Source organism: Dendropsophus ebraccatus, chromosome 1 (assembly GCF_027789765.1).
Source record: "Dendropsophus ebraccatus isolate aDenEbr1 chromosome 1, aDenEbr1.pat, whole genome shotgun sequence".
In the NCBI taxonomy this organism is placed as follows: domain Eukaryota; kingdom Metazoa; phylum Chordata; class Amphibia; order Anura; family Hylidae; genus Dendropsophus; species Dendropsophus ebraccatus.
This window is the reverse complement of record NC_091454.1, coordinates 146,746,466-146,766,654: the sequence shown is the minus strand read 5'-3', so window position 1 is coordinate 146,766,654 and position 20,189 is coordinate 146,746,466. Positions and strand designations below refer to the sequence as shown.

At 45.6% G+C, this 20,189-nt stretch overlaps 1 protein-coding gene across 1 annotated transcript in view; it reads left to right on the top strand.

Moving 5' to 3' along the window:
• The first annotated feature begins 409 nt into the window (after positions 1 to 409).
• The window catches only part of ARID3B (AT-rich interaction domain 3B), a 52,128-nt gene continuing 32,348 nt past the window's right edge, over positions 410 to 20,189 (top strand). Inside the window, exons 1-2 of the mRNA XM_069981539.1 lie at positions 410 to 562; positions 3,683 to 4,234. Of these exons, the coding sequence (XP_069837640.1) occupies positions 527 to 562; positions 3,683 to 4,234 (588 nt within the window). The 5' untranslated portion in view covers positions 410 to 526. The remainder of the gene's footprint in view (positions 563 to 3,682; positions 4,235 to 20,189) is intronic.

Sequence of the window (20,189 nt, the reverse complement as noted above, 5' to 3'; positions counted from 1 at the left end):
TTTGACAGTTTACTCCTATATTTTTTTTTTTTTTTTTTAGAATGGGTCAGAAAGACAGTGTGCTGCAACCTGGACATCTGGCATGCAAAGTACAGGGGTTCTCTCAGTGCGCAGGTGTACCAATATGGCCGACATCATGGCTAGGTGACAGCTATATATAAATGCATGGTACAAGAAGTATCTTGTTGCTCTCCCCCTCTAAGTAATGCTTAGTATTGTGTGCACAGCGGTTTCCATAGGTTACCGCGTGCCCCTGAATGCGTGAGCACAAACACCTCGTATTATCAGGCGGCCCACGAGATCGGCTTCTATTTTGGGTGGAGTAATATGGCCTCGGCGGTTCAGGCGTCCACGCGCGTGTCTCCCTAGAGAACGTGCTGCCGTTGCATGAGCGCGATGACGTCAGACGGGAGGGGCCTAACAGAGCCTGGGAGCTTGGAGTGAGACGGAAACGGAGGGGAAGCCGGGGCGGGCGGCTAAGTGGCTACAGGAGAGTGCGGTGCCGAAAGGCCTGCAGACTGACGGGATGGTGGAGAAGGCCGGCTGCGGGAGAGAGTCTATGGTGAGCGGGTCGCCCGGCACACACCGTGTGTCCACGGCATATGGAGAGGGTTGTACGGGAGCGGAGATGGGGGGAGGAGAAGGAGGAGGGCGGGGGTCACTGCACACAAACACACCGCACCTTGGCGACCCGCACCGCTCCCACCGTGCACCGCTGCGCCCTAACGTGCGACCCGCTGTACGCTGCCCGCGGGCTGTCACCTCACCGCCTGCTGCTCCGGGCCCCGTGTGGTCTGTGCTCCCAGCGGAGGTGTCCGGTGCTGCTGCCCTCAGGGGCTCCGGGAATGTGCTGCCCTATCCGCCCATGGTCTAGTGTGGTGTCCCGCGGCAGGTAGAGGCCGGCACTGGGCTGCGCGGCGCCCGCTGGTTTCCTCACAAAAGTTTCAGTAGTTGAGTGTGACTGCTGGGATGGCACCGGCCAGGGCTCCATACTGGTGCTCTATACTGGTGTGACTGCTGGGATGGCACCGGCCAGGGCTCCATACTGGTGCTCTATACTGGTGTGACTGCTGGGATGGCACCGGCCAGGGCTCCATACTGGTGCTCTATACTGGTGTGACTGCTGGGATGGCACCGGCCAGGGCTCCATACTGGTGCTCTATACTGGTGTGACTGCTGGGATGGCACCGGCCAGGGCTCCATACTGGTGCTCTATACTGGTGTGACTGCTGGGATGGCACCGGCCAGGGCTCCATACTGGTGCTCTATACTGGTGTGACTGCTGGGATGGCACCGGCCAGGGCTCCATACTGGTGTGACTGCTGGGATGGCACCGGCCAGGGCTCCATACTGGTGTGACTGCTGGGATGGCACCGGCCAGGGCTCCATACAGGTGTGACTGCTGGGATGGCACCGGCCAGGGCTCCATACAGGTGTGACTGCTGGGATGGCACCGGCCAGGGCTCCATACTGGTGTGACTGCTGCGATGGCACCGGCCAGGGCTCCATACTGGTGTGACTGCTGCGATGGCACCGGCCAGGGCTCCATACTGGTGTGACTGCTGGGATGGCACCGGCCAGGGCTCCATACTGGTGTGACTGCTGGGATGGCACCGGCTAGGGCTCCATACTGGTCCTCTATACTGGTGTGACTGCTGGGATGGCACTGGCCAGGTCTCCATACTGGTGTGACTGCTGGGATGGCATTGGCCAGGGCTCCATACTGGTGTGACTACTGCGATGGCACCGGCCAGGGCTCCATACTGGTGTGACTGCTGCGATGGCACCGGCCAGGGCTCCATACTGGTGTGACTGCTGGGATGGCACCGGCCAGGGCTCCATACAGGTGTGACTGCTGGGATGGCACTGGCCAGGGCTCCATACTGGTGTGACTGCTGCGATGGCACCGGCCAGGGCTCCATACTGGTGCTCCATACTGGTGTGACTGCTGGGATGGCACCGGCTAGGGCTCCATACTGGTGTGACTGCTGGGATTGCACCGGCTAGGGCTCCATACTGGTCCTCTATACTGGTGTGACTGCTGGGATGGCACTGGCCAGGTCTCCATACTGGTGTGACTGCTGGGATGGCATTGGCCAGGGCTCCATACTGGTGTGACTGCTGGGATGGCACCGGCCAGGGCTCCATACTGATGTGACTGCTGGGATGGCACCGGACAGGTCTCCATACTGGTGTGACTGCTGGGATGGCACCGGACAGGTCTCCGTGCTCGTGTGACTGCTATGGTGGCACCAGCCAGGTCTCCAAACTGGTTGCAATACTTCCACTGCCCATTGGTGTTAATAGGTGCAGTATAAAATGGGGGGTGCGCACATGGCCATAATCCATGCTGGTATACAGCTCTACACAGTCCTCAAGCTCCTATTGACCTCAGTGACGGCACTTTTATTCATGGTTTCCCATCTTCTATTGAAGTCCATAGGAGTGGGGATTTTGGCAGGGACACCGCATGTTGTTTGATACGGGAATCACAATAGTTTCCAGGTCAGAATAGAATCGGTTATATTGTGTGGGGTGATCATGCCCCTACAGATTCCAGCTGCTTGTCCCAGCAGGGGGAGGGGACACAGGGCACTTTGTAATCAGTTTATTGTCAAGGGACTCTTTCATCATGTATGTCTGATCCAAAACAGCGAACCAGTTTAAAGGGATATTCCAGAATAAAATTAATTTTTTTTATGGGTGTCTGCAAAAAAGATAAAAAATACAGTCCTTAATCCCCCACAGCAACCTTTGTGGAACCTTCCCCTTCCAGTCCCCTGCTGTTCCATCTCCTCTCCCGGCTTCCAAGATGACACCTGAGAGCAGGGCCTGCCCACTCAGCCTATCACTGGCCGCAGGGATGTGCTGCTCAATCACGTCACCTCAGAAGCGGCTACAAGTGGGGAGCAGTAGGGGACTGGAAGGGATTGGGCTAGAGGTCTGAGACCAGATGTGACATCAGAGGATGACGTGTTGTCTACTAAGGGAGGGAGGGTCACAGGGAGCTGCAGACAACACAATTTTGTAGTTCTTCTACTTTCTATTACCTTTGGGGCAAAGCACTCAAACGCCTGCTGAAGCCAGTACTGTTAGTGATAACACTATTTTATTTCCCAGTGTTATTTCATGGGTTGATTTGGGAGTATAATTTAAAAATAAATAAATCTTATGCCAGATGACCTTTTAACAGCACAATATGCTTGACTTGATTCTTGCATTTGATGCTGTCGGCTTAGAGAATTAATTTGCATTGGAAGTCCATGTTGCTCCAGTGCCTGCATAGCATATGTCCTTTCACAGCTGTACAATGTATATGATGCATGACGGCTGCCAGATTATTAGAATAGACACTGCGCTTTCGTGGATGTTTTACTTGAAATTTTTTTCTCTTGACACCAGGAAGACATCTGCTTGTCTACATGGATGTCACCTATTGTAGTTTTTGTATTCCTAGCTATGACTATAAATACATTAATAAGTGCTATAGCTGATGGTTTTACCATTACTATCCTGGATTGTTCTTATGTTCTCCAAAATGTGTTTTTGGATGATATCAACAATGTTTCATACAGAACAGTACTGAGCAGAATGTTGTTTGTCTAGATCTGCTATTGTTTGTCACCAATAATTATTAAAAAAAAAGTTTTTAAAACATTATTATTTTCCTTCTTTATTGTAGCCCTCACTCATACAAAGTGGATTAAATCCTGCCCTTTCGGGAACTTCACAAATGCACACCAAGCAGGGCATGAAATTGGAGGCTGTGATGGAGCAACTCCAAAAGCAACAACAGCAAGCTGCTCGCAGCATGGAGGAACGGGAGCGACAAATAAGAGAAACTCAATTGCTGTATGCCCAACAGCTGGCGTCCCAGCATATAATGAAATCTACACCTGGTCCTGCCAATTTGTCAGCTACTAAGGCCCGCCCGCCCATGGCACCTCCACAGGTTGCTAGTGATCCAGATGAAGACGAGGAGATGGAAGATGATGAAGAAAGTGATGAAGGAGACTCGTATGATGAAGACAGTGATCGCAGGGAAGGCCAGCCATCTATGTTGGCACAGAAGTATCTCCAGGCTCAGAGAGAGCAGCAGGGTATAGTCACTCCTAATGCGCAAGGGAACCTTGGTCAGCGACATCCTGCTGTAAAGGAGGAGCCCCAAGATGAAAACTTTAATCCTTCACCCTCTAAACATCCAAAGCAAAACATGGAGGAGCACATAAAACCGGTAAGATATTCATAAGGTACAAATACACCATATGGCTAAAACATCTGTAGAAAAGGCTGTTCAAGCTGCTTGTGCTGTGCTTTTCTTTTCTATTCCATCCATACTATCTGCTTTGAAGAAATGATGCTGCACACCAGGAGGAACAGCTGCTGTGGAAGGCATGCATATATGTTCTATTTATTAGAAAAGAGCATGTGCACACTATCTCATGGGTGGCACAGGGTTGCCTCAACAGCTGTCCCTCCTGGCTGCAAAAGCTCCTCTGTGCCTGATGTAAGATCAGACAGGAGAGAGAGGTGCTGCACAACCCCTGTAGTGGCTATTATTTGTTAGAAGCCTGTTTTATATCTATAATTTGAGTATTTATTTTTGATCTCTGGCAATGAATATTTCAGATTTTACTGATGACATTTAAGTTTGCTGACTGATCATCGTACCTGGGGTTAATTGTCCCCTCAGTGACAGAAGCAGTGGACCACTGCTCCATTCATTTTCTACAGGGCTTCTGATTGCTGGTTATGGAGACCTCAGCACCCTGCTCCTCCAGCTGGAAGACCATAGAGAGGACCAGTTTGAATGTTTGTCAGATTCTGTCTGTGCCACAGAATGGAACAGCAAGGTGCATTTTTGACTTCTACCTCATTCAAAGTCTGTGGAACCAATATAAACAGCCGAGCACAGTGTTGTGGCGATCTGAGGGTTCCAGTGGTCAAACTTCTACTAATCTAGCATTTATCACCTCTCCAGGGGATGGGTGACAAATGGCTTAGCTTGGAGTACTCTTACCATAGGAAGTGATGGCATATTTCTAGGATATGGTACAGAGCATACATAAAGGGCATATTAGAGTCATTATCTGCCAAATCCTGTGTAAGAGAGCAAACAGTGAGCCTTCTCATTGGCTGATCATATACTTTGAAATTGTCAAAAAATACATAGTCAGCTGCAAATCACTCAGTGTAATAGATGTGCAGCCAATGACCGATTAAAAGAAAGGGCTACGCAAACAACTTAGCAAAGCCAGGGTTGCTGGATCATCAAGGCATGTAATAAGCTTCTGTAATGGTGTGTTTACGTAGAGATTTAGCTGACAGATTTTTGAAGCCAAAGCCAAGAATGCATCTGAGTAGAGGCGAAATCTCAGTCTTTCCTTTGACCTGTTCTGTTTATAGTCTGTTCTTGGCTTTGGCTTCAACAGTCTGTCAGATAAATTTCTGTGTAAACGTACTCCAAGTGCTGTTTTAGCAGATCTTTGCTCGATAACACTGCGGGTAAGGCCGTGTAATACGGCCTTAAGGGCATTAAGCTTGGAGACTAGTTCTGGTCTATCCACATTTGTGAGGTGATCAGGAATCAGTCTAATCAGATCAGATGGATTTTGTCATCATGCTATTCATTTCCTACTCTACAAATCTGAATAGTATACATTAGGGCTGGGCGGTATACCGTCAAAATACCGATACCGTCTCTGGCGTCGGTTAACCGACCTCAACTTTGCCAGGACGGTATCTGCGGTATTTTTACTATTTTCCTACCTGAGCCCTAAGCGCTGCACAGGCCGGAGGAAGCCTCCTATGTGCAGTCTGTGCAGGGATGCACGGACTGCACATAGGAGACCAGCACCGTGTGTCAGAGCGCCCCTGCCATCCTCCCCCGTCCGGCATATCACAGCGGTCTTCCCGGCACAGCAGAGCGGCCCCCACCCGCCCGACACGGCAGAGCAGCCGCCCGCCCGGCATATCGGTCATCAACTTGCCCGACACAGGTATCAGCCCTCCGCCCACCCGGCACAGCGGTCATCCACTCACCCCACATGGCAGAGCAGCCCCCGGCCGGCCGGCACAGCGGGTCCCCACTCACCCCACATGGCAGAGCAGCCCCCGGCCGGCCGGCACAGCGGGTCCCCACTCACCCCACATGGCAGAGCAGCCCCCGGCCGGCCGGCACAGCGGGTCCCCACTCACCCCACATGGCAGAGCAGCCCCCGGCTGGCACAGTTGGCCCCAACTCGCCCGCCACAGCAGAGCAGACCCCAGTCGTCCGATGCGGCCCTTCATGTCCCGTGGATACCACACGGAGCGCTGCGCGACTCAGCCCGGTCCCATAGTCCACACCGCACACGTGTTCTGCCCTCCCTACATGATCAGATCCTTGTCTGTTCCTAGCTTGTTTAGTGCCAGTAGAGCCATCCTGCCCCAGTCTAGCTCACAGAGCATTGTCTACACTGGATACAAACAGCCTGGACACCAGACTGATACATTGTTCATAGCTAGTCCTGCTCTCAGCTGTATCCAGTGTAGACAATGCTCTGTGAGCTCCAGACTGATACATTGTACATAGCTAGTCCTGCTCTGTATCCAGTGTAGACAATGCTCTGTGAGCCCCAGACTGATACATTGTACATAGCTAGTCCTGCTCCCAGCTGTATACAGTGTAGACAATGCTCTGTGAGCTCCAGCCTGATACATTGTACATAGCTAGTCCTGCTCTCAGCTGTATCCAGTGTAGACAATGCTCTGTGAGCTCCAGACTGATACATTGTACATAGCTAGTCCTGCTCCCAGCTGTATCCAGTGTAGACAATGCTCTGTGAGCTCCAGACTGATACATTGTACATAGCTAGTCCTGCTCCCAGCTGTATACAGTGTAGACAATGCTCTGTGAGCTCCAGACTGATACATTGTACATAGCTAGTCCTGCTCCCAGCTGTATACAGTGTAGACAATGCTCTGTGAGCTCCAGACTGATACATTGTACATAGCTAGTCCTGCTCCCAGCCGTATCCAGTGTAGACAATGCTCTGTGAGCTCCAGACTGATACATTGTACATGGCTAGTCCTGCGCTCAGCTGTATCCAGTGTAGACAATGCTCTGTATACCTATGTATACACGTCCTGTATTGTGTACATAGCTATATACGTCTGTGTACACATTCTGTAGTGGCTGTATACCTGTATATACACATCCTGTAGTGGCTGTATACCTGTCTATACATGTTCTGTAGTGTGTACATAGCCTTGGTTGCTGCTCAGTTAATTTTTATTATTTTTTTTACGTTATTGAAACTAAATATTGCGTTTGGCACAACCAAGTGGGTGTGGCTTGTAAAAGGGGCGTGTCATAATTATCGCTCAATTATCGTTACCGCAGTTATATGTACGATAAACCGCGATATAGATTTAGGCCATTATCGCCCAGCCCTAGTATACATTGCTTTTCTTAAATTGTACATCAGTATTGCTTTATAGATAAACTTTCAATTCTGATCATTTTGTGTGATAAATACTGTGGTTGCATTATACAACTATTAATGAGGAATGCAAAGTGACAACACCCCCTCGCTTGTTTAATCCTTTCTGTTTTGATTGGAATTTTTTATTAATGGTGGTCTATATTTCAGTTATTTAGTTAGTTATTTTGTATGTTCCAGCTCATCTTTAAAAGAAAAAAAAAATGTGTATATGAAGTTACTTTGTGTATGCAGGTGTCATTGTCCTCATGGTAACAGACAGATCATAATGTTGGGGAGTAAGAGTCCATTATGTTTAACCTAAATTGGCCAATGGCCGGCCTTTTAGGGAAAAGTTTCATCCTGATTACAAATATAGCAATGAGGTTAAATCCCTTCATCAATGTCCCACCTCCAGAAGTTATCATGAAGACACCCAGGCCCCTCTTGTGCTTGTTCATTAACTCAACCATCTCAACATTGCATAGGCAGAGAGGTCCATAGTCACACTGCCCTTATAGCAAGGTTCTCCCACTGCTCTTATTGTAAAGAATCCCCATATGTGATGATGGTGAAACCTTCTTTGATCTAGACCTAAGGCTGTATTACACAGGCCAACCTGCAATGTGAACAGCTGCCGATCTGTGTCCAAAGCTGCACAAACATTGCCTTTAGGGTATGTTCACATGTACCGTATCCGCAGCGGATTTTATTCTGCTAGTTCGCAGTAAAATCTGTTGTGGATACCTGCCCATTCACTTCAATGGGATGACTTTTTTTGCAGTGGGATTGTCATCCCACTGCAAGTATGTCAAAGTCAGCGCCCTTAACCCCGCGGCCCGGGTACATACATTACCGGGTCCCTGCTCTGGCTTACTTAAAGGGCTCCTGGCATCTCCTGGTGCTCAGCCAATCAGTGCGCTGCCCTCCACGTACCATAATTAGTAAACGATCAGCCAATGAGTGAGTGTTTTCTTGTTAATTGGCTGATCACTGGTTCTATGACAGGTAAGATATCTTCCTGATTTGACAGATAATAACTCTGTGTAAAGGGCCTTTAGAGGATGCTCCCTTGTCATGGTTACAGGCCTAGGTATAAAAAGATCTGTGGAAGGATCCCTGAACTGTCCATTCATATGTGTACATTGTGATTAGACCACCCCTTAGGATGTCTCTTTCAAACTAAATATGGTTAAATTTGATAACCTGTACTGCAGTCTATAGCCATTCCCTCTATTTATTTGGGCACCCAAACAACTCCACTTGTGTTTCTGCATTTGGTGCATGCATTAATTTACATACCAAACCTCATGCATACACCAGACAACACTTTTTTGTAGACTTGCATTTTATTCACTTTCAAACTTGTGAATTGCATGTTATAGTAGCAATCTTTATGAACTAAAACCCTAGTATAATTTAGTAAAGTGTTCCAGCCTGTGTAGACCGTGCCGCACCATAGCAGAGAGTGCATCCTGTGCTGCAAAAACTATTCCTAAAACCTCTCTAAAGAACTAATCTAATAGCATGTGTGTATCCGTTTCGATCCGTTTTTCCATTGAATTCCATTATAAAAAAAGATCCGTTTTTTTTTAACGTAGACAAAAACGTAGCCAACCTCATTTTTGTGTCCATTAAAAAAACGGATCAAAACAGATCCGTTTTTTTATAATGAAATTCAACATTAAAAAAAGCATCAAAACGGATTGCAAAAACGCAGTGTGAACCCAGCCTAAGTCTCATACAGATTAGTAGGATTTATGAAATCGGCATAGCATCGTATACTAAGCTGTTTCTGTAACTTGGTAGTGATGTAAACCTGTTTTTGCAACTCCCATTACTGTCAGTGCGAGTTAACTACCAGTTCAGCTGTTTTTGGTTTCTTGACCCCTTCAACTGGCTGCAAACAGGCAGAAGTGGGTTGGTGGGCCTTAGTCCCAGGATTTGTGGTAAGGCCTTATTACACACAAAGATTTATCTAAAAGGTTTTTGAAGCCAAAGCCAGGAATGGATTTAAAAAGGTGAGAAATCTGTCTTTTATGACATGTTCTCTGTTTATAGTCTTTCCCTGGCTTTGGCTTCAATAATCTGCCAGATAAATTTCTGTGTAATAGGGCCCATAGTCCCAGTGGTGACCTATATTTTTTGTTTAATTTATGGCATATCCTGTGTACATTTGGAAATGTATAGCATGTAATGGCAATGCAGGTGTCAGTAGTGATGGTGAGCCATTGTGTTTACAGCTTGTAATGAACCCTAAACACATTCTTTGAGGATTGCAGCTCCTGTGACATGATGGCCTGGAATCCAACTAGTGCAGTTGAAGAATCAGTCGCAACTTAAAGGGGCACTTTTTTGGGGGGACCGGGGAGGAGGTGGCTGAAATAAAAGACGTCCACTTACCTCCCCGATTCCAGCGGCCGGTCCCGCATCACGGCGCTCCGGTGCCTGGTTCCCGGCCGCTTCCGGGTGTCTGATGCCGCGGGAGACGCTACGTTTCAGTCAGGGCCACTCAGCCACTCGGTGAAGGAGGCGGGATCCGTTTGAAGTCCGCTTGGATCCCGCCTCCTTCACTGAGTGGCTGAGCGGCCCTGAGACGTAGCGTCTCGGGCAGCGTCAGACACCCGGAAGCGGCCGGGAACCAGGCACCGGAGCGCCGTGATGCGGGACCGGCCGCTGGAATCGGGGAGGTAAGTGGGACGTCTTTTATTTCAGCCACCTCCTCCCCGGTCCCCCCAAAAAAGTGCCCCCATGCTGGATAACCCCTTTAATGGACAGAAATGCCTTGGGTAATGCTGTGACCAGCTGAAGGCGGTATGTTGTTGATTTGTAAATGTTTGCATAGGACTGCATAACTATATACTGTTTGTATGCGGAGCAGCCTGCAGTCATATGAGACATGTTATACATGTGGTGTTTGTGTAGATATTGGGAAAGATGATCAAAACCTGTGTCATTCTGAGACGTTGTAAACCAAGACTAGACAGAAGAATGTGCCACTTATTTAATGGTGACTCATCACAGTTGCTGTTTGAGTGATGGTGCACTATCTAGTTTTTTTCTACCAGTTATAGCTGAGTTTTATGCCCAGTTAAAGTGTCATAAAAATGAAGTGCAAGTTGTAAAATACAGGTTTGGTGTTTGTTTTTTGCCAAAAATTGCTAAAGATTTTTGGTGCAGGCAGATTTGGTTTTCTTAGAAATAACAGGTGATAAATCCGTAGGTTATAGATGTGTGATGGGGTCCTTTGTACCACGGGTGGCCTTACTGTATGTTCATAATGGAAAGGAGTTTGTATGAAGCTATAGTGCTCAGGGCTCCAGACTAAAAAATTTACCTAGGAGCCATTGGCTCCTAACCTGAAAAATTTAGGCGCCAAATAGAATATTTGGTCGCCAACATTTTAAAACATGTAAAATTAATGTTATGTTAAATGGGACTTACTGTGTGCAGAGGCCACGGCAGCATCCTCCTTTGGATTCTTTCTTTTCTTAGTTTGAAAACGTTCAACATGGAAACTTGCAACTTGACAATCATATACCCCCCTGCTGCCGGTGTGTTCCCTCAGCCAGCTGCCATCTTACCGGCAATGATCTACTATATATATATATATATATATATATATATATATATATATATATATATATATATATATATATATATATATATATATATATATATATATATATATATAGCCCTCGGCAGCCGATGACATATAGCCCCTGTGGCAATGTATATGGGAAGTGGTACTGTGCAGTGTATATACATACAGACACTGAGGGAAGTGGTACTGTGCAGTCTATACATACAGACACTGAGGGAAGTGGTACTGTGCAGTGTATATACATACAGACACTGAGGGAAGTGGTACTGTGCAGTGTATATACATACAGACACTGAGGGAAGTGGTACTGTGCAGTCTATACATACAGACACTGAGGGAAGTGGTACTGTGCAGTCTATACATACAGACACTGAGGGAAGTGGTACTGTGCAGTCTATACATACAGACACTGAGGGAAGTGGTACTGTGCAGTCTATACATACAGACACTGAGGGAAGTGGTACTGTGCAGTGTATATACATACAGACACTGAGGGAAGTGGTACTGTGCAGTGTATATACATACAGACACTGAGGGAAGTGGTACTGTGCAGTGTATATACATACAGACACTGAGGGAAGTGGTACTGTGCAGTGTATATACATACAGACACTGAGGGAAGTGGTACTGTGCAGTGTATATACATACAGACACTGAGGGAAGTGGTACTGTGCAGTCTATATATACACACTGAGGGAAGTGGTACTGTGCAGTGTATATACATACAGACACTGAGGGAAGTGGTACTGTGCAGTCTATATATACACACTGAGGGAAGTGGTACTGTGCAGTCTATACATACCCCCCCCCCCCTCGCACCCCACACGCACTGACTACCGCACCTGGCCGCCATCACAACAGACACACTACCAATCCCCCGCCCAGGCCGCAGTCCCCCCACACACATTACTGACCGGCCGCCACCCCCTCCTGTTGTACTCACCCACTATCTAAGCTTGGTGCCGCTGGGGTGAACTTGAAGAACCGCGGCGCCGGGTGAGGAGAGGCGGGAGAGAGGCGCTGGAGGAGTGTGGCGCCTCTGCGGCCGTCCGTCCAATGAATGACGGACGTGCTGGATGACATCACTGGAGAAGCGTGTCCCCGCACACGTCATCCAGCACGTCCGTCATTCATTGGACGGACGGCCGCAGAGGCGCCACGTGATTCGGCGCAGCGTGCGGAAGGCGGAAGTCCTTAAAGAGACAGCGCGCCGCCGTGGCCAGTCACAAATGGCGCCCAGATTAATAAATCTGGGCGCCATTTGCAAGATGTCAGTCGCATTGGCGACCATTTTGGTCGCCATCTGGAGCCCTGGTGCTTATACTCGAGTGATAAGTAAGGGTCTCATCTAAAATCATTGTATATTTCTCACCTTTATAGATAATTATAGTAACATAGTAAGGTTGAAAGAAGACAAGAGTTCATCATGTTCAACCTAGACACACCCAACTGTGTTGGTCCAGGGGACGGCAAAAACCCCCATGAGGCAGATGCCAATTGCCACATCACAGGGAGGAAAAAATTCCTTCTCAACTCCAATGGCAATCAGAATAATCCCTGGATCTGCGTCCTATCACCAGAGATCTAACACCCATAACTTGTAATATTATATTTTTCAAGAAAAGAATCCAGGCCTCCCTTAAATGTATTTAATGAATCAGCCATGACAACAACATGTGGCAGAGAGTTCCATAGTCTCACTGCTCGTACAGTAAAGAATCTGTGTCTGTGCTGATGGTGAAATTGTCTTTCCTCTAGACTTAGGGTACTATTACACGGAACGATATTCGGCCGATTCGGACGAATATCGTTCCATGTACTAAAGACACCGATCAGCTGATGATCGTTGTCATCGGCTGATCGTTGATATAAGTTCAGACCTATAATCGTCGGGCGCCGACCGTGCACAGCTACGTGTAATAGCGGTGCGCAGCCGACGCTGACGATTTGCAAAGAAGAATACATACCTAATCCATGGTCCAGGGTTCCTCTTCCTCAGAGCTTCTTACCGGGTCCTGTGCGCTCTGGCTTCTCAGTGGCCTGTGTCAGCTGACAGGCCCCTCGGCCAATCACAGGCCGGAACCGCCGCAGCCAGTGATTGGCCGAGCGGCCTGTCAGCAGAGACAAGCCGCTGTGAAGTGCGCGGACTCGGGGAGAAGTTAAGAAGAGGAACCCTGGACCATGGATTAGGTATGTATACAGGTTAAACAAAGGCTGCAAGGACATCGGTAACTATGTCCCTGCAGCCCTTGTTTAACGATTATCGGGCCGTGTAATAGGCCAAGTAAACGAGCAATGATCTAGCAGATCGCTGCTCGTTTACAGGTATTATCGGGCCCCCATCCGCCCGTGTAATACCACCCTTAGAGGATGCCCCCTTGTCATGTTTACAGGTCTAGGAGTAAAAAGACCACTAGAAAGATCTCTGTATTGTCCATTCATATATTTGTACATTGTGATCAGATCGCCCCTAAGACATCATTTTTTTTTTTTTTTTTTTCTAAGCTAAATGGCCTCAAGCTTGATGTACTGTAACCCACCCAAAACTCAGCATAACAGAAATGTAATTCAGCCTGAGCGTTATTGTGTGTGGGTCACTTCATGCGTATTGCTTTTTCTAAGTCTTAATCACCCATGTGTCATCCGTGCAATAAAAACTGCCTGCCTTTTAAGGAACTCTGCTTTGAACAAACATGCCATCCTTTGTGTGCTTGCACTATTGAGTAAATGGTAAATGAGGGGTTAAGTTTTGGTATTAGCAACTCCTCCTTCATTACAAGCTGCCACATGTTGGGTATGCAACCCCTAGACACATTAAATGGATTGAGAGACCAGTTTAGCCTGACCAACTGGCCACATAGTTTCACAGAATTCATGCTTTCACAGAATCTGGTTTTACTACTTATTCCAAATTGATCTCTTCTGACCTCTTAGTCCCGGAAGGCCTGACTTGGGATGCATTCACAACGCACATTTGGCTCCCAGCATGTCTGTCAAATATATTCTTAGGCCACCATTCATCCAACAGAGGCCAAAAAATATTTTTACCTTTGGTTGGTCTGGTCTGCATTTGTATTTTTTTCCTTTAGCTGTAAAGCATAGTGTACTATTACTTACAGTATTACACATGATTCTATAGATGACGTATGCCTTCTATAGATGACGTATGCCTGTTCAGTAGCATTCGTCTGAACGATCATTCAGCCATCGGTTATTTCGCACACTCCCCGCCTATCCTCCCCATGCACAGGCATATTTGGCACAGCCGAGTGTTCCTGTATTCTCTATGGGGAGGGGAAAGTTCTCGCTGTGCATTATCCTTCTCAAAACCAAGGGGTCGGGTGATGGTTTTTCAATTACACCTGAAGTTGTTTGGGAGGGCCTCATACACAGTAGATTGACATCTGAACCAACTGTGAGCAGCTGGTACAGCCGACCAAAGTCTAAGGCGTTTGGGAACCTTTAGAAGGGGAGATTGTTGTATACTCAGATCTAGCTTGTGCATCATTGATTTTCATGTAAAAAGTTACCATCTATGTTCGAGTACCTAAACAAAGTTGAGCACAGCCTTAGTAACTGTAAACTAACTACTAATGTTGGTATAGATCGTGCTAAGAAGCAAAGGAAGTGTTATGAATGTGTTTTTTTTTTCTTCATAGAATTTCATAAATTTTGTATATACCTACTTACCTACTTCCCTTAAAAGGATTTTCTAGGCTTAAAAAAGCATGTTTTCTTGAAGAAACAGCACCGCTCTTGTCCTTGGTTTGTCTGTGGTGTTGCGGCCCAGTTCCGTTACAGTAAATGGGGCAAAGTTGTAATACATAACACACAATCTGAGGGCAGACATGGCACTTTTTTTAAAAAATTTTTTTATAAAGGAATTGGCTATTGTTTACTTTAAATACCCTTCTTTAGAAGGGTATTTCAATTTCAGTTAACAGTTATACTTGTAGTGCCCATGAAATTAAATATTTTTGCAAATACATTCATTTAGCAAACTTGATATGTTGCTTTTTCACCTCCTGTTGTTGACAGCTCACTGTCTAGGTTACTGACCACCGCTTAAAGCTGCCTGTTGTGGTCTGCATGTTGTATATGTCTGTAGTACACATTTATAGATTATACGGTAATTTACACTATGTGTTAAATTTATAATCGTTGCACATACGTCTTGACCTAAAAATTGCTTTTAGAGCATGGTGGTGGTTGGTAACCTAGACAATAAGCTGTCGTCAATAACTTTTGACATGTTATTGATCAGAGCAGGTCTCCCTGCTTTCCCCAGCTAAATCTTCTGATGAGAGCAGGTCTCAGCAGTGAGACTGAGTAATAAAATTAAAAAAAAAAAAATTGTTTGAGTTTTTAATGTTGTACTGACATGTTTAACCTCAAATGCATGATACAAAGACATGCATAAACTGTCCAATGTTTAGTATTGCTAATAATGCATTAGTCATTAGTACTCACAATAGATCAGTAGAGAACAGCAATTGTCTGTTCTTAAGGGGACAGGAAGGGAAAGGGGTACAGGGCAGCGGAATGAGCATAGGGTGGCAAGGGCAGTGGGGGAAGGGAAATGGAGAGGGGTTAGTAGCAATTCAAACGTCATGCCGGTAAAATATCCGAATAGGAAAATGTAACATCAAAACAATAGAACGTTAAAACGTTTCTGTGCAAAAGTGTAAATGGAGACAATATCACATACCTATGTAATGAGCTCTGGAACCAGTTATATGTATATTGAAGTGAACCTAGGCAATCACAGCAGTTAAGGGAGAAAATATTGCAACTACTTCCTGCTAAACATGGCCTACACCAAATATATTAGTGTTGGCAGAGTGCGCACAAGGCACTGGCTCTCCAAAACCTCTATAGGTAGCCCAAGAGAACCAAATAGCTCGTAACGTATGCCTCGAAATTGTCTCGCAGTGTGAGATATCTTCCATTGTATACAATTGATCTACACTCAGCTTCCATTCATCCATTGAGGGCAATTCCATTGACAAGCTGGGACCAACATTCGTGTCTCTGAAACAAAGTGCCCAAACGGAAGTTTCTGGTGTTGCTTGCATCTCTTTGGACGCATGCCCATCAGAGCGATTTCTGGTACCAAGTGGCTAATTTTAAAAATGTCGCCACCAAATAAGAAGTTTAGGACAGGTCCACCATATGTGGAAAAAGGAGACGAAGTATCTCCAACATATGGAGGGATTTTCGGGGATATACGCGGAGGTAACATCTGGTGTCTTGGACCAACACACAGGTACTTTAAAGGCATTCTCCTCCACTCGTACACATCTGGAGGACCTGTGTGGAGCTAACAGTAATGACTTGTTTTCTTCCTCCGAGAACGTCCTCCTCAGATCCTTTTCCTATTGTCTTACAAAAGGCACTGAGATAGCAGGGCAAGGAGTAATAAGTGTTTTATAAATATGTGACATGAGCTTTCTGGGATACAGACTCCTCCTGAGTATCTCCCTGAACCAGGAAAGTAAAGCTGTAAAATCCATATTGCTTACAGGTTTCTAATAGGGACTTCTCAGGGACGAAAGCAATAGTACGCGAGCCACCAGTATTTGGAGTGACTATGAGAGATTAGGTGTATTGGCCATCACTCTTCCTTTTTTAGTTTCAGATAATGGCGACTGGTCTCTCTCCAAAGCTAGGGGAATACAGTTTTAGATAAAGCAATAGTTTTGCATATAATGCTATACCTGGGAGACCTATCCCTCCCTATCTATTGGGCCCAATGAGAGATACCTGTGTTCTAGCCGTGCATGTCTGCTTATTCAGATAAATTTATTATCGAGACTGATCAATAACTTTTGACGTGACAGTACCCATTTAACTTGACAAGTCCTACAAGTTCAGCTACATGACTATGCAGTCATGTGTTTTTTGTTTTGCCACAATTTTTCATACATCTTGGAAACTCTAATAAAACCCTAGAAATGTGTAGTCACATGGTTTACAGAGGCTGTGTTTTACACCCTCCCCTTCCTTTTGTACATAGCGATTCTATGTGTTAGGTGTGGAGTGCATCTTCTGGACCTTTATTGGCACACTGCATAGTTGCTCCCACTTTATTTGCTTTTAGGGTATAAACCCACACACCGTATAAGCAGCGTATTTACTGCTGCGATACGCAGCAAATACGCAGCAAACACGCAGCAAATACGCAGCAAAAACGCAGCAGATTATATCTAAATAACTGAACACAGCATCAAATCTGTACCAACAAATCTGCTGTGTATTTGCTGCGTATTTGTTGCGTATCTGCTGTGTATACGGTGTGTGGGTTTGTACCCTTAGAGTGGATTCAAACAGTCTTTGGAAGAAAAAAAAAAAAAAAAAGTATTCCATGCCATATTCTACATTTTAGGGCTTTTGTTTCTAGTGTGATACTAGATAGATGAAGGAATTTGCACACACAAAATGGCTTGCATTTTATTTGCGTCAACATATAAGATTAATGTTGTAAATGGTTTTAAAATTTGTCTGAATAATTATCTTTAATCATAAAACCTTAACCATGTAAAGTTAGGAATCATTAAAAAAATAAAGCAGATGAGTAGAGCCAAAGGTATCATTGCCTATAGGATGTAGTCTACAGTTTGTGGAAGATTTTACCAGATTACAGAAGACATCTGTTTGTGTCATTGTGCATTTTGGTTAGTTTCCTATGAAATAGGATTGGTAGGCGCTTAGGTGTTTTTTTTTTCTCTAGGCTTTCAGCTAAATATAGTTGTTATGACTATTGCATTTGCTCCTTGATACCTGGGGGTGCAGCTGCCAAACCGCTTGGGACTTTGTGGTTGAGGCATGAAGATGTCAGTAATTTACAAGGCATTGTGTCTGGGAGGAGGGGAGATGATTGTAGGACAAGTGAAGGGACAACAGGGATGTCTTGACCTCTGCTCTCTGACAAGGGTGGATGTTGCTCATCAAAAGGCTGATTAGCTGCAGTCATTATGGAGAGAGTGGCTGAATGTAGGCTGTGTGTGGGGCATTGTACAATCTCACATAAGGAACATCCGAATTTAGCATCTAATGCTACGTTTACACGGAACAATAATTCGCCCAATCGATCATTTAACAATTTCAAAGCAACTATTTCATTTTTGTAACAATCAGTGACTGTTTACACGAAGCGATCTGCGAACGACCAACGACAATTTGAGAACATGTTGAAAGATCACAATGAACAATTTCTCTGTCATCGCTTGATTGTTCGCTGTGTTTACATAAGTCGATTATCACTCAAATGCGATTGTTGTTGCGAAAATTCTGATCTGTATGAGCATGATGGCATTTTATAAAGAATTGTGTAGTTGCTGTACAGGTTAACCAAGGGTAAGCAACAAAAAGTCAGGTTTGTGTTTTCCTATTTGTTACTATGTTACTATTTAAAGCATCAGGATTTAAAAAACCAGCATGGTTTTGTTAGGTTAACTTTTAAATGTGGTGACAAGGTAATTTTTGTCCTCCACATTGTTCTCCACATTTCAAGAGGTGGGGGCCAGTACAATTTCTAGTCATTGCTTAGCCAAAACACTCAGTTCTTACTGCTATTCCATGACACAGTGCTGATTAAAGTGCACTGAACAGGCCGACATGCTGGGGGAAGATTTACACAGAAATTCAAAAAACTGCAATGAAGCATGAGATCCCATTCCAACACTGGATATAGAGCCGTATGTACACTGGTATTTATACAAGGAACAGCTGCCCTAAACTTTATATGGGTCAGAGATGAGAGGAAAGCCTTGATTTTACTTTAGTTGACAGTCTTTAGGTGACAGATTTGCTCAGCTTGCAGCTACACACACTAGGCTTTCTTAGGCGCTCTCTCACTCCTGCTCATAGCAGTGGCTAACCCCACTTCCTGTCTTTTGTCTTGGGTCTCTCACACAAGAGACAGAAATGTCCAGACATCAAGCTGAGAACTACAGATTGCAAAGAAGGTAGACACCTCGTGACTCAGACTTCTGAACGTTTTTTCTGGGTAAAGTTGGATTTATAAGGATGCTATGGCCGATATGGCACAGTTTGTCACATGTTTATTTTCTACGTGTCCTTTGCATAACAGCAGGCTGACCCCTTGGTACTTCTATAGTTAGGTTTCCCAAACTTCCTCAGTCTCTGTTCTCCAACCTTCAGTTATGACCACTTCCACCGGTCCATGTGATAGCTGCAGCTTATGATTGCCTACTGTTGTCATGGGTCAACGTTTTATCTCTGAAGGGCAGTAAACACACTTTAAAAGCGCTGTATCCAGCGCTACAAAAACATGGTTATATGGTACATGTGAATGGAGCCTTAAAGGGGTTTTCCAGCGCTACATAAACATGGCCACTTTTTCCCCTCTCGTCTCCAGATTGGGTGGGTTTTGGAACTTAGTCCCATTGAAGTAAATGGAGCTTAATTGCAAACCGCACCTGAACTGGAGACAAGAGGGGGAAAAGTGGCCATGTTTTTGTAGCGCTGGATAACCCCTTTAAGGGTAGCTTCACACATACCGTATCGCTGTATTTTTGCTGCGTTTTTTACATGTGTTTTTAACACTGCGTTTTTACATGCTCATTTTGATTTTCACATGATTTTTATGTGAAAATCAAAACACGCATGTAAAAAACGCAGCAAAAACGCATTGTTTTAAAAACGCATGTATAAAACGCAGCGTTAAAAACGCAGCGATACGGTATGTGTGAAGCTACCCTTAGGCTCCATTCACATGTACTATATAACAGTGGGTTTCATGCTGCAAGTTTATCACAGTAAAATCCACTATTACTAATAGCGGGAAGAAGACCGCAAGGGCCGCCCTGCAGCCTGGATAGGTAATGTATGTCATCAGTCGCCGGCCGCGCACCGCTATTACACGTAGCGATGTGCGGTCGGCCCCCAACAATTATAGATTCAAACCTATATCAACGATCAGCTGATAATCGTTGTCATTGGCTTATCATTGTATTACACGGAACGATAATCGGCCAAATATCGTTCCTTGTAATAGTACCCTTTGTATGGCTGTTTAATTTATTTATTTTTTTGCTATACCAGTAGCACGATTACTTAGGTTTTAGAAGGCAGTGGACTTCATTTTCACAGCGGAATTA